This window comes from Dendrobates tinctorius, unplaced genomic scaffold (assembly GCF_039654945.1).
Source record: "Dendrobates tinctorius isolate UK_male_01 unplaced genomic scaffold, ASM3965494v1 ptg000070l, whole genome shotgun sequence".
NCBI lineage: Eukaryota > Metazoa > Chordata > Amphibia > Anura > Dendrobatidae > Dendrobates > Dendrobates tinctorius.
Genome location: NW_027361738.1, coordinates 50058032 through 50073253, shown reverse-complemented (window position 1 = coordinate 50073253; position 15222 = coordinate 50058032). Strand labels below are relative to the sequence as shown.

The 15222-nt window shown below is 44.1% G+C and overlaps 1 protein-coding gene across 3 annotated transcripts in view; it reads right to left on the bottom strand.

Moving 5' to 3' along the window:
• PFKP (phosphofructokinase, platelet) overlaps nucleotides 1–15222 on the bottom strand; it is a 124746-nt gene that overhangs the window by 91546 nt on the left and 17978 nt on the right. For all 3 annotated transcript variants that reach the window (XM_073581647.1, XM_073581645.1, XM_073581646.1), the window contains exon 2: nucleotides 9467–9540. In XM_073581647.1, coding sequence (XP_073437748.1) covers nucleotides 9467–9540 — 74 coding nt within the window. The remainder of the gene's footprint in view (nucleotides 1–9466; nucleotides 9541–15222) is intronic.

Sequence of the window (15222 nt, the reverse complement as noted above, 5' to 3'; positions counted from 1 at the left end):
AGAGGAAATGTAAGATGGATTCCTGTGTGCTATGGATCAGCAGAAGAATTCTAAAAATAGCAACTGCACTCCTGTCATGGCTTATGCCTGCATACAGTATGTAGTGAGATGGCCAGACTAGCCAACCATAGTCAGTGTTCTTCTTATACAGATTAACCCTTTACAAGCATATTCCTCCTTTATGTAGGCTGTAATATACACAGAGACATTTTATTATATGCCTGATAAATAACAAGATTCACTCCAGGTGGGAGGCGAGTTACATTTTTCCCTGATTTGTATTTCGCTGCTTTACTTTTGACAAATTGATAAGAAAAATAGGTGAATCGATTCTCTTAATGTATAATAAGACCCATTGAGTTGACAAAATGCCAAAACAGGCCAATCTGAGTACAAACAAAAAGACACACGACACTCCACGTGTATTCGTTAGGGTACGCAGGATCAATACCACCCCTCAATCCACACATTAGAAAATATCACAGCACTCCAATTTTTGCGTTCAAAGGCTGATGTTTCTTTAAGGAGAATGCAATCCAATATATTCATGTGATTATTCAGCCATGAAAACCTTCAGCACAAAAAAACGAAATTACAAAATTATCACATATTAATATAGAAGAAAAATATATATACAGGGCGGGCCATTTATAAAGTTGGATCCAAAATGACCGACTTCAATATGGCCACCATGGTCACCACCCATCTTGAAAAGTTTCCCCCTTTCCATATACTAATGTGCCACAAACAGGAAGTTGATATCACCAACCATCCCCATATTATTTAGGTGTGTCCATATAAATGGCCCACCCTGTAGAATCCCCAAGGACAATAAATAATCCGAATTCAAGCTAAAAATATACGACAAAAAAGTAACAAGAAAAACAATGTGGTGAAACAATATGAAATAAAATATGACTTTTTTTTCACTTTTTTGTCATATATTTTCATATTCGATTTATATCATTTATTCTCATAGGGAGTTCTATATGTATTTTTTATTTTATACTAATAGGTGGTCATTAAATCTCATTTGCTGTCAGTTTTGATTTTTTTTTCTCATAACTGACAGGTTCTCTTTAATCTCATGTGTGTAGGCACCATTTCAGTGATCAGTCAACCCACTGAAAAACACTGGGGTCAACCTTTCCGTAACCAGATGTGATATGTGCAGAACAAAAAAAATAACAGACAATTAGTAGGAAAAACACACAAATTGTCAACCACAATAATCACATACTGTATAAAGGAAATAAGACAGTAAACATATCTACAGTACTATAAGAACCAGTACACATTACTCTCTCTGTGTCTTCGAGTAGATTTAAAACTGGCCATACACATTTGATAGCTGTTGGATTGATTAGCACTGCAGGCAGTAGCTTATCTGCCACCGACAAAAAGGATTGGGCATGCAGAAATACAATATGGCTGATCCCTTTTAACCAGACATTTGCCAGCAGGGTAGAGTTGGGGGCTCCCTTTGTTCATAGCCGTATAGAAGCTTACACTTTTATTGGAAGCCACAGCACTTTGCCAAATTTGTCATATGATGAACAGAGTTGCACAAAAAGATTCAAATAACATGGGCAACACTGTGGCTTTGCGGCACTGGGGTCCTCGGTTCAAATCCCGACAAGATCTGGTGTCAGAGCCACCGCACCACACTTGCTCATAGAGCCAGTGCGCGTGTCCTGAGTACAGAAGCCGTGCTAAAAGATACCTGTGGAGTGGCAGCAGCGGTGACAATGCGTGCTTCAAGCTAATAGTGTCAAGGACCAGTCAGCGCTGGAAAGTAAGGAGGCACGGGACCTGCGGACACTGAAAATGAGCAAGCTTGCACGGGACCTATGGTCATGTGAACGGTCATGTGGCTGCAAGGGGGCGGGGCTTAGCGTCAGAGAAGCCAGAGAACTCAGATTCAGGCAAAACAGAAGTCATGTACAGTACAGTCAAACAAGGTACAGGAGGGATAAACAGACGGGAGGTCAGACAAAGCCAAAGGTCATACACAGGATCACAGTACAGTACAAGGGAGGAGACAGAGCGGATAATCAGGGCCAAGCAGAGATCAAAACCAAACAGACATAGGAAGTACCAGGCAGAATCCAAAGCGATATCCAGGGAACAGACCGAGTCATACACAGAGAATCAAGTAACCAGAACACAGCACAAACACACTCAGGGGTCACCACACAATGCCAAGGGCGAAAGTATAACTGACAGGGATGGGAGCGTCCTGAGGCTATAAGAAGCCTCCCCCAGAACCAGGGAGAGGCCACAATCATAGCCCCAGGTGTGCAGGTAAGCCTGCACCGGGATCACAACCTTTAACCCCAGAAATGCCAGTCATAAGCACTGGTTCCATACATTAACCCCACGTGTGCGAGTCAAACCTGCACTGAGATCATGACAGTACCCCCCTCTCAACGGGGGGCCTCTGGACCCCCAGGCTTGCCCGGGTACTTACCATGGAAAGCCCGCACCAGGCGATCAGCATGCATCAACCGGGCCGGTACCCAGGACCTGTCCTCCGGTCCATACCCCTTCCAATGAACCAGGTACTGTACCGACCGCCGTACCAACCTGGAATCTACGATATGACCAACCTCGTAGTCCACCTGCCCCTCGACCAAAACAGGAGGAGCAGCAGACTCGGAGTCTCCCCGGACTGCTTCAAAAGGTTTCAGTAGAGATTTGTGGAAGACGTTAGGGATCTTGAAAGAGGGTGAAAGGCACAGCCTATACGCCACTGGATTGATTTTTTCCACAATCTTGTACGGGCCAATGAATTTGGGTCCCAACTTGGCTGACGGAACCTTTAACTTAATGTTTCGCGTGGAGAGCCAAACTTTCTCTCCCACCCGAAACATGGGACCAGGTGTTCGTTTCCGGTCCGCGAAAAACTTATACCTGCCTTGAGACCTAGATATACGCCGCTGGACTTCTGCCCATGTATCTTTTAACCGCTGAACAGAGTCCTCAGCCCCGGGACACCCCGAATCCAGACGAGAAAACTCACCAAAATGAGGACTCAACCCATAATTGCTCAAAAAAGGAGTCATACCCGTGGATTGACTCACCCGACTATTGAAGGCAAATTCAGCCAACGGCAGTGCATCGCACGAGTCATTCTGTCTAGCAGAGGTTAGACACCTGAGGATCTGTTCCAGGGACTAGTTAGTGCGCTCCGTCTGCCATTGCTCTCAGGATGGTATGCAGACGAAAAGGACAGAGACATACCTAATTTTTTGCAGAAAGCACGCCAAAACTTAGCCACAAACTGCACACCACGATCAGACACCACATTCAGGCGTACCCCATGCAACCGGATCACATGCTGCACAAACAACCTGGACAACGTCTCAGCTGACGGTAGTGCGGACAGGGGTACGAAATGAGCCTGCTTAGAAAACCTGTCCACCACTACCCATACCACTGTATTACCCTTAGATGGAGGGAGATTGGTAACAAAATCCATGGATAAGTGAATCCATGGCCTTTCGGGCACTGCCAAGGGTATCAGCTCCCCTGCCGGCCGGCTATGAGAGCTTTTAGAACGAGCGCAGACCCCCCAACCAGCAATGAATTTTTTTATGTCCGAACCAAGGGTAGGCCACCAAAAGATCCTAGCCACCGCCAGACGTGTGGCTGAAATACCAGGGTGAGCACTCAGCTTGGATTCATGGAACTCCTGCAAGAGTTTCAGGCGAAGTTGCTCTGGGACAAACACAGGGGGCCTGCGACTGGGCCCCCTGAATCTCCCGTTCCAATTCAGATGAGACCTCTGCTATCACAACCCCAGGGTGAAGAATGGAGGACGGTGGCTCAGGGGGCGACACCGGCTGAAAACTGCGTGATAAGGCGTCAGCCTTGACATTCTTAGACCCTGGACGAAATGTAATCGTAAACTGAAAACGGGAAAAAAAAAAAAGTGACCAACGGGCCTGTCTGGGCGTTAGTCTTTTAGCAGACTCAATGTACGACAAATTTTTGTGATCCGTGATCACCGTAACCGGGCGACTGGCCCCCTCCAAAAAGTGCCTCCATTCTTCAAACGCCAATTTGACCGCAAGAAGCTCTCTATTGCCTACGTCGTAATTTCTTTCCGCAGCAGAGAACTTCTTGGAAAAGAAAGCACATGGCCTGAGGTTGGTTAGAGTGGCAGGCCCTTGGGACAACACCACCCCCACCTCAGAGGCATCCACTTCCACGACTAATGGTTTGGACGGATCTGGCTGCACTAACACAGGAGCAGACATAAAACATTTTTTCAGCGTTGCAAAGGCCTCTTTTGCGAGCAAGGACCAATTTCTCACATCCGCACCTTTGCATGTTAGATCCGTGAGAGGTTTGACCACTTGCGAAAACCCCCGGATAAATTTGCGGTAATAATTGGCGAACCCCAAGAAGCGCTGAAGACCCTTAAGATCTCGGGGTTGCACCCAATCCGCAATGGCCTGCACCTTCTTGGGGTCCATGCAAAAACCCTCACCGGATACAATTAACCCCAAAAAGGACAACTCTTGTACACAGAATACACATTTCTCCAATTTGGCATACAATGATTTTCTCTAAGCCTTTGGAGCACAGTTCGTACATGTTCCAAATGAGAATACTTGTCGGGGGAATATATCAAAATATCATCTAAGTAGATAACGACAAAACGACCAATGAGATCCGAGAATACCACGTTGATGAAATTCTGAAATATGGCAGGGGCGTTGGTAAGACCAAACGGCATGACTAAATTTTCAAATAGTCCCTCGGTCGTGCGGAACGCGGTTTTCCATTCATCCCCCTCCCGGACCCTTATCAAATTATATGCCCCCCGAAGGTCCAGTTTAGAAAACCACTTTGCCCCTGATAGTTGGTTACATAAATCGGGAATCAACGGAAGGGGGTACGTATTCCGTACAGTAATTTGATTAAGCTCCCGGAAGTCGAGACAGGGACGTAACCCGCCATCTATTTTCTTTACAAAAAAGAAACCTGCCGCCACAGGTGAGACTGAAGGACGTATGTGTCCTTTGCACAGACTTTCAGTAATGTACTCCTTCATAGCCAAGTGCTCAGGACCGGACAAATTAAACAGACGGGCTTTGGGTAATTTAGCCCCCGGGACCAGCTCAATAGCACAGTCAAAGGGTCTATGTGGCGGTAACGTCTCGGCCTCACTTTCGGAGAATACATCTTCGAAGTCCTTCAGGCATTCCGGAATACCATCCAGCTCGACAGATGATACAGACACAGATTTAACTGGTTCAACCAGCAGTGTGGCTTTATCACATAACTCAAAATCATTAAACCCCCATTGAACAATCTCCCCTGTTTTCCAGTTAATAACTGGGTTATGGCGTTGTAACCAGGGCATGCCCAACACCAACCCTGCAGGTAGATTGTCCAGCACAAAACAACTTATGTTTTCCACATGAGTAGCGCCCACTCTGAGCAAAAACACATCAGACATAAAGCGAATTCCCTCCTTAGTGAGGGGAGATGAGTCAATGGCCATCACCTTGATCAGAACCTTGAGCCTAACTGTCCCTATCTTGCAGTGTGTGACCAATTGGGAGTCAATAAGATTAATAGATGATCCGCAGTCCACGAAGGCTGTAGAGGAAAAAGGACTACCATCCACAAACAGTTCCACAGGCAGTACTACTTTAGAAAACGAGGAAAATGGTACCTGAGGGTCTGAGCAGCCTCCCCGTTGACTACCCAGACCTAGTCGTTTCCCGCCGACCGGGTTTGAAGACGGGCAATTCGGGCACTCCCTTTTCCAATGTCCCATTTTACCGCAGTAAAAGCATAACTGCTTGTCCTTCCGGCGTTTCCTCTCCGTATCCTTCAGGGAGAGGGCGCCTACATCCATGGGCTCAGGGGCAGTCTCTTTCCCACTGGGGAATAATGGAGTATCCACCTGCATCACCCCTCTGGCCCGCAGCCTGCGGTCCATCCGGACAGCCTGGGTCATGGCGTGCTCGAGAGAGTGTTAGGTGGGGGATGTAACGCCAAGGCATCCTGCAGCCGCTCAGACAAGCCTCTGTGAAAGAGTCCTCGGAGTGCGACGTCGCTCCAAGAGACCTCTGCCGCCCAGCGGCGGAACTCAGAACAAAACCACTCAGCTGAGTGTTTCCCCTGACAGACACTCATCAACATGTCCTCTGCCAATCGCACTCGGTCAGGTTCATCATAAATGTGCCCGAGGGCCTCAAAGAATGCGTTCACCGACATACGTTCAGGAGCAGAGGAAGACAGAGAGAAAGCCCATGCTTGCGGAGCCCCCCGAAGTAGGGAAATAATGACCCCCACCCTCTGGAACTCATCCCCGGAGGAGCGGGGCCTTAGAGAAAAAAAAAGCTTGCATCCTTTTCTGAAAGACCTGAACTCCTTTTTGTCCCCTGAGAAAAGGTCTGGCAATTTGACCGGAGATTCGGGGGACGCTAATGACACATCCCTACCCCCAGAACTAGAAGCCCCTGCATCGACAGCCCCCTGCACAGTAACCACCAACTGTTGCTGGGTCTGGGCCATCGTGCGTTGTTCCACATTGAGCTTATGGAACATTTGGGTCAGGTGCTTGACCTGATCAGCCAAGGCTTGTATGGGATCCATGAGGATAACACACACTTTTTTTTTTTTTTTCCTTCAGAAAAAAAAAACTGAAACGGTCAGTTATAATGTCAGAGCCACCGCACCACACTTGCTCATAGAGCCAGTGCGCGTGTCCTGAGTACAGAAGCCGTGCTAAACGATACCTGTGGAGTGGCAGCAGAGGTGACAATGTGTGCTTCAAGCTAATAGTGTCAAGGACCAGTCAGCGCTGGAAAGTAAAGAGGCACGGGACCTGCGGACACTGAAAATGAGCAAGCTTGCACAGGACCTATGGTCATGTGAATGGTCATGTGGCTGCAAGGGGGCGGGGCTTAGCGTCAGAGAAGCCAGAGAACTCAGATTCAGGCAAAACAGAAGTCATGTACAGTACAGTCAAACGAGGTACAGGAGGGATAAACAGACGGGAGGTCAGACAAAGCCAAAGGTCATACACAGGATCACAGTACAGTACCAGGGAGGAGACAGAGCGGATAATCAGGGCCAAGCAGAGATCAAAACCAAACAGACATAGGAAGTACCAGGCAGAATCCAAAGCGATATCCAGGGAACAGACCGAGTCATACACAGAGAATCAAGTAACCAGAACACAGCACAAACACACTCAGGGGTCACTACACAATGCCAAGGGCGAAAGTATAACTGACAGGGATGGGAGCGTCCTGAGGCTATAAGAAGCCTCCCCCAGAACCAGGGAGAGGCCACAATCATAGCCCCAGGTGTGCAGGTAAGCCTGCACCGGGATCACAACCTTTAACCCAAGAAATGCCAGTCATCAGCACTGGTTCCAGACATTAACCCCACGTGTGCGAGTCAAACCCGCACTGAGATCATGACATCTGGAAGGAGTTTGTATGTTCTCCCCGTGTTTGCGTGGGTTTGCTCCGGGTTCTCCGGGTTCCTCCGACACGCCAAAGACATACTGATCAGGAATCTAGATTGTGAGTCCCAGTGGGGACAGCGATGATGACTTCTGTAAAGCGCTGTGGAATATGATGGTGCTATATAAATGTGTGAAATAAAAATAAACTATGTTGGACTACGTTATAAACTTAGGGTGTCTGTCAGATGCCTCTAACATTCACCATTAGAGGAGCAAAATCATTTGGACTACCCTGGTCCTGCTTTCCAGTTCGGTCCTCTGGTCACAATATCATTATTATTTAACCACCTTTGGCTCTATCTTAAGCCATGGCAACTTGATTGATGAACAATCTGTAGAAAGATCGATCTTGTGCAAGCCTACATAGGTCCAACAGGTTCCTCTCCGCTGTTATCTTTATAGTATCAAGCCATCGGGTAGCTTGCCTTACTCTTCGCCTTGTTCCTTCTATTCTTTGACCATGATGTCCTTCTCCGGTGATTGCTTTCTTCGCATGATGTGTCTAAAGTAGGCAAGTCGTAGCTTGGTGATCCTTGCTATGAGTGACATGTCTGGCTTGAGTTGTTCCTAGATTGATTTGTTTCCTCTTCTTGACATCCTGCCATATAAATGTACCTTTTGATGGTTTGATGTTATGTTTCGTGGGTAACAGTAATTGGATTTCCTGGCTGTAAAGCTTGTCATGGGTTTGGATGAAATAGACCTGTCGTGAACGACATCTCTGCTTCAGTTATTATGGCGAGATCAGTGAGGCAGAACTTGTGGTACAATATGGGCCAAGAAAGGGAACTGCTTTAGTGGTGTTAAACCATCTCCATATTTACAGCCATCATCTTATAAATGTGACTTTTTCAGGTAAACTCTTCAATACAGCTGTAAGTAGCACAAATCACATACAGTATGTATCCGCACTTAGTGTGGTCTCCTTGTTTTCTTGGAATATCTATTATATCACTTTCAGCAATTCCGTGACCTTTCCAGTATGCACAATTATCCAGTGTTTCATAAAACACCACTATACCTACTGGCGATCTGCCCATGCCTCGTCCAACTCGATCATTGTACAGAAAATTATTATGGCCTGGCCTTCAACTTTCAAGTCGTTGAAGTTGGTGTTGAAGAACTGAGAACCAACCAGTTCATAGGTAAGTTCTCAGAAGAAGAGTATGCTTATTTTTTGGTAGGCAATGACATGTTCGTTCTTGTGGTTAAAGAGGAGACCGAGAGAATGGGGGACTGAGCTGCAGGCAAAGAGTTGCTAAAAAATGATCAAATGGTAGCTTGAGCACCAAGACCCCTTCATTCACCCGATTGGTGTCATGCTTTGGATTTAGACCTTCACTGAATTAATATTGAAGGCCTATCAATACTGATTGAGAATAAACCATTAGTGTTATGCACCCAGAGCCAAGTGTGTCCAAAAGGCCTTACTGCTACTGCCAACAGTATTTTTTAACATGTATTAAATAAAGTTTTTGGAATTTAACTTCAGTCTTGGTTCTGAGTGCATAACCCTTGGATTTAATCCAGCATTCAATGTTCATCAAGCTATCAGTGCACCTTCCAGACCTTTCTCAGCTGTTGGAAAACGAGGCCGATTTGTTACCGGTGACTGGTCTGCTTCACATTTTTTTTTACTTTATAATAATCAATATTAAAGTCCTGGAAACTCCTTAAAACATGCTCTATTATTATAGTGCAGACAAGCGTCAGTCATATGTATATTTTTGCTATGAATCTATAAATGTTTCATCTACATTATCATGTGAACTTTCTCACTGTAATCATCATTAAAAGAGAAGCCTGGAACTGAATGAATCATAGCATCTCCAATCTCCCGGCCTCTGTGCTTCTTGGAAATTAATGTGTGCTGCAATACTAAACACTCACTGGACTTTGCACATATTAATCCATTTTTTATGCTCTCAATAAAAATCATTATATAAAAAAAAAAGTGATTAAACCTACCTCATAGACGAAATAAACTTTTGCTTCAACATAAATCCCCATACGAACCACAGCACGGACTGCTGCATTCATACCTGGAAGAAAAAGTGAGATGTTACTGCAAAAATCCAATAATAGTAGGAAAAGTATTAAAAAATATGTGCTTCAAATTCGGAAATGGCTTAGTTCATACTTTAAGATAAGTATGTGGAAAGATTTCCATGTTTTGGACTCAAAACTAAAAAATGTGATCCCCAGAAAACACCAATTTGCTTTTGAGTGTTAGATCATTACTTTGCTGCAAAACCCAACTTCACTTAAAAGTATAATTGTCATTTTAATTTATGTATGTCATGGGCCTTGCAAGCATCTGCCGATCGGTGGGGGTCCATGTACTGGGACCACCACAGATCGCTCAAACACCGCTCTGAAGTGGTGCTCTTGTATTCAGCATGCACACAGATCGGTGTACGGGCTCCATAGTAAGTATGTGGGTCAACACAGCTCTCATGGACCAAAAGATCTACTATTGAGCCCATACTGAAAACGCAGCTCTGGACTATAATGCAGGTTGTAAAGATAACGTACACTTTAGTCGTCAGAACCCATCAATATCATCTAGATAGGTCGACTAGCTGATGTGTTGGGGGCCTGCTAACTCACAGATGATATTAGTGAGAGATGGATCCGGTAAGAGGCATTTTGATGCACAATCCTTTTGTTTTCTGCAAAGGTGTCTGGCTTTCCTTTCTCTCCCAAATGGTGTATGAGGGTGTCAGGAGAAAAAGTTTCTGCCAAAAGAATGTTGATAGCTATCTTATGTGTAGGGTCATCAACTTTTTAAGTGTAAAGTTACAAAGTGCTTGTAAAAACAAGCAACTTTTCAATTTACCTTTTATTAAAAATCTTTCTCAAGAACGGAGGAATTTTAACTTTTATAGTTTACTGCTTATTACCTAGGTTACCGACCACTACTACAGTCTATAAGAAAGAGTGTGCACTTGCAACCTGGATCCGGCCAGTTTCAGGGCCCCTGTTCCTCCAACGCTGCGGAGACATAGCTGCTAGTTCAAATCAATGTTTTGGTCGTGCCGACTAGCAATCTTCTGCCCCTTTCTCGGCAACCAAGAAGCCGGGAGGCAGATGAGCAGTGAACTCCTGAAAAAAAAATATTAGGCAGACCCTTTAAAGGATTTGTCCCCTTTCAGACAACTTTCTTCTATCAGCTGCCTAGGTCTCTATTGTTTGTCTGTAGCGCTGAAGTCATGTTACATTTCTGCAGCCAATCATTGACCTCAGGGACTCTGCCCATGTAGAGCCGCCCAGCTACCAGATCAGTGATGGAGAGCCGGCACTGGACCGAGCGAGGGTAAGTACCGGTAATACTTGTTTTTTAATGACTATCGAAATTTATTGAAGAAAGTTTCTAAAAGGGACAACCCTTTATGTCATAGTTGGTACAAGATAAAGAATTGCAGTATTATTTCTTTAACGTGTCACCAAAGGGACCTAATGGATACTGGTTTATCAGATAAACTAGATTTTCAGACAGTTTTTGAAAGGTATTTAGGAGTTTTTGAGGAATAAATCCCAACACAAAACATCTACACAAAATTTTTCTTTTGCTTCATTGGTTCTTCTGCTTCTGAGAAATTCCACCCAATATTGTAGGAAGTGCTAGCCTAGCACTAAACCCTGGTTTATTACATTTTGTGGATTATAGGCTGCTAGATTAAAAGATTTTACTGCATTAAAATAGTATTAAAGGTGAATAAAAGACTTATGATGCTGACTTCTTTGCCACCTCCTGAATATCTGAGGAAGGAAGCTGGTCAGGTTATCAGGTTAATGAGTTAAATAAAAGGTATATTTACACTGAACGATTTTCGGAAATGAGGGATCCTAGAAACGCTCGTTTCATAATAGCCGTGAAGTCTAATCATGCTGCTTACAATCCAATGAAAGAGCAAAATACTCGTTCATCAGGTGAAATAATCTTTTGGCTTGATCAACATTGCTCTCGGCAGTGAATTGTCCTGTTGCCATTGTTTGCTGCCTATCCACACTGAAGGATCTAGTAGCCGGCTTTCAATGATGCAGGTGAGCATGGAGCAATTACAGTCACCACGCACAGAACGGAGATTCCCGGTTGTAAGCACGCCCCGACACTGACAGCTGGCTCTGCAATGCATGACTGAAAGCCGGCGGCTCCCGGAAGAAATTAAGTTTTCTCCTGGGTGCGGCACTTTCATAACGCTATTAACCCTGTTTCTGCAGGTTAATATAATTAGTGAATCTAACCAGTTGACTTTTAAAGGGTTTCTCCAGCGGCCCTCGCGCTTAAGCATAATGAGGAGTGCTAAAGGATGCTGTGTCAATAAGTGTCTGCAAGACACCTGCTAGCTGTGCACGCACCCACACAGACACCTGTAATGCTGACATAAAGTCCTGAGAAAATGAGGGCTGCTGGAAAAACCCTTCAGGCCATGTTCCAATCCAGAATAATCAAATTTTTTTTCTTTCGCTGAGCTTTTTTTGTGCAGAAAATTTGCAGCGTTTAACAGTTCAATCAACCATTGTGCATTAATAGATGCTGTTGAACTGTGCGTTTTTGGTGCGTTTTATAACTACAGGCTTCAATGGAGAGTCTCAAAAAAATACATGGAAAAAAAGTGGGAACGTGAATAAAAAAAGTATAATAATCATAAGAGATTGCTCGTATGTGTTTTGGATCAGATACAGTGCAGTGGAAAAAAACAGCATTTTCACACGTAGGAGTATGGCCTTAAGGGTATGTGCCTACCATCAGGAATTGCGGCAGGCTGTGACAGCGTACTGGATGGGATTTCTAGAAGTCACATGTCCATTATGTCATTTCCATAGTCGCCTGCGGCAGGGCTGTGGAGTCGGAGTCGGAGCTCATTTTGGTGGAGTCGGAGTCAGTATAAAATGGACCGACTCCGACTCCTAAAATATATAATAAATTGAGTACAGTAGCTCAATGCAGAATGTGCTGAATATTTTTTCATAGGAATTTGGGAAAGTTATGACATGTCCTATAAATGGCGGTTCTATTCCTGATCTAAGGCTACATTCACACAGCGTTCTTGCTGCATTTTTTGAGGATACGTTTTTCAGCTGCAAAAGCAGATCAGCTTTTTAAAAAACTGCATCACCTGAAAGGTTTTTGAGCTCATAGATAATGTTTTCAATAGCAAAAGCAGATTAGAAATCTGCTCTATCCATCCATTTATCCATATCTGTCTATCCATATCTTATCTGTACCAAAAAGAATGAAAGCCGGATAGCACACAGACTAAAGGGGGCTTTACACACAGCGATATCGCTGATACTTACCTCAGACCAGCTTCCCCGCTGGCTATCGCTGATCGCGCGAGATCGTCCACGTCCATTTCTCGTCGGGCGCTTCCTGCTGGCGCCGACGAGCGGACGCGGGCGGGATTACGTCATCATCGCCGCGTCTGAAAGGTAAGTAACGACCGCTGCTGCGTCGCTAAGTCGCTGTGAGATCTGCCTGTTTTGCAGCTCACTAGCGACCATTTAGCGATGCACCAGCGATCCTGACCGGGTCATATCGTTGTCGGGATCGCTGGTGCATCGCTAAATGTAAAGGAGGCTTAACACTCCTTTTTTTTTTAGTACCAGTCAGGTACACCTCATAGCTGCCCAAAAGGACGCCCAGGACAGGCATTGCTCGTCTTCAGTAAGGGCCCGTCACACATAGCGACTCACCAGCGATCCCTACAATGATATCAACGTGTCAGGATCGCTGGTGAGTCGCTACATGATCGCTGGTGAGCTGTCAAAGAATTTGTGTTTGCAATCATTTTCGGGGAGAAACTGAGTATTATCTGACAGAATTGCAGGGGTGTCAATACTTTTGGCCACAACTGTATTTTACAAACTTTGTATTTGTCATCTGTACTATAGATTTATGCAAAGTTTGTTTTATTTCTATCTAAAATTATACAGCGGGGAAAGTACCGTATGTATTTGATACACTGTCGATTCTCACCTACAAAGAATGGAGAGGTCTGAAATTTTTAATCATAGGTACACTTCAACTGAGAGAAACAGAATCTACAGGAAATGTCTGACCTCTGTAATTGCAACCAAAGGTTTCTGTACCAAATATTAAGTTCTGTTTTTCTATTGTATCAAATACGTATTTCATGCAATAAAATGCAAATTATTTAAATCATACAACGTGATTTTCTGGATTTTTTTAGTCTGTGTCTCACAGGTGAAGTGTACAATTGCAGACCTCTCCATTCTTTGTAGGTGGGAAACCTTGCAAAATTATCAGTGTATCAAATTCTTATTTTCCCCACTGTACATGGTTCCCTGTTCTTGCTGGAATTATAATACACATTATTTTATTTTATAGGACAAAATTATTTTCAGAGTGAATTTATATGATTACAAAATGTCTAAGACGCTACTCATGAAGTCAGCTGTATTTGAGCATTTCACAGTGACTCAAGATGAAAAATATTTTGTGTGTCAATGTATGACAAGTGACCCAGAGGAAAACAAATGCTGTGATGCAAAAATCAGCGCATACTCAGGCAGTGATAAAAATGCTCCTACAAGAGCTTCCAATCTAAAAAGGCATTTACAACGCTTCCACCCAGAAGTTTTCAAAGCAGTGACTGAGAAAGATAACAGCAGCACCAAGAAACCCGCACCCAGCAATTCCTGCCAGGCAAAGGAGGAGGAAAGAGCATCTCAAACATCAGTAACAAGATATTTTGTAAGTGACAAAGTTACTGTAACAATGACAGCAGATATGTTTAAAAGACAGCTCATACAGCTTGTTGTGAAGGATTGTCTACCATTATCATTATTTGCACGACCAGCTTTTACAGCTCTTAATGGAGAAATGGCCCGCAAACTTGGTGTTTCTCTGGAAAGAGAAAGTATTAGGAAATTAGTGATTGAAGAAGCCCTTAAACAAAAGGAAGATCTTAAAAAGACTCTCAAAAGACGCTTCATGTTTCTTAAAATGGATGCCTGCACACGTCACAGAGTGAACTATTTTGCCATCAATGTTCGATATGTTTGTGACAACAAAGAAATCGTTACCAACACACTGGCAGTAAAAGATACTAAAGCTCATCACAGCAGCCAGTTTCTCCAGGTCTTAGTGGAAAAAGTTCTGCAAGATTACGAACTCAAAAAAGAACAGGTTCTTGCTATTGTAACGGACAATGCTTCAAACATGATAAGTACAATTAAACTGATGAATGAGAGTAATGAACAACAGCTAGAAGAAAATTTAGGATTCAGTATGTTTGAGATGGAAGGCCACAAGCTGTTCCTGTAACTGAGGAACAAACAGATATTACAACAGAAGAACAGCAAAATTATACTTTAGAAATAGATGATCTTGTTGAAGTTGCTTCAAAACACTTTCATATTCATCACAAGCACTGTGTTGTGCACACGCTGCAGCTAGCAATAAGAGATAGTCTGCAAGAGGGACATGCTGGAAATATGATTGGAAAAGTGAGGAAATTGGCTATTGCCGCCAGAACCCCTAAAATTGATTCCATCTTGAAGAGACGTGCTGGGAAAGGGGCAATTGTCGATCAAGCCACTCGGTGGGGCAGCACTTATTTAATGATTGAGTGATTGCTTGAGCTAAAACCGTTTCTTAAAGATATGGTGAACCCTCAGGTAACCCTAAATGAAGGTCAATGGACACAGGTGGCTGAATTGAAGGAAGTGCTTAATCACCCATTTACCGTGACTAA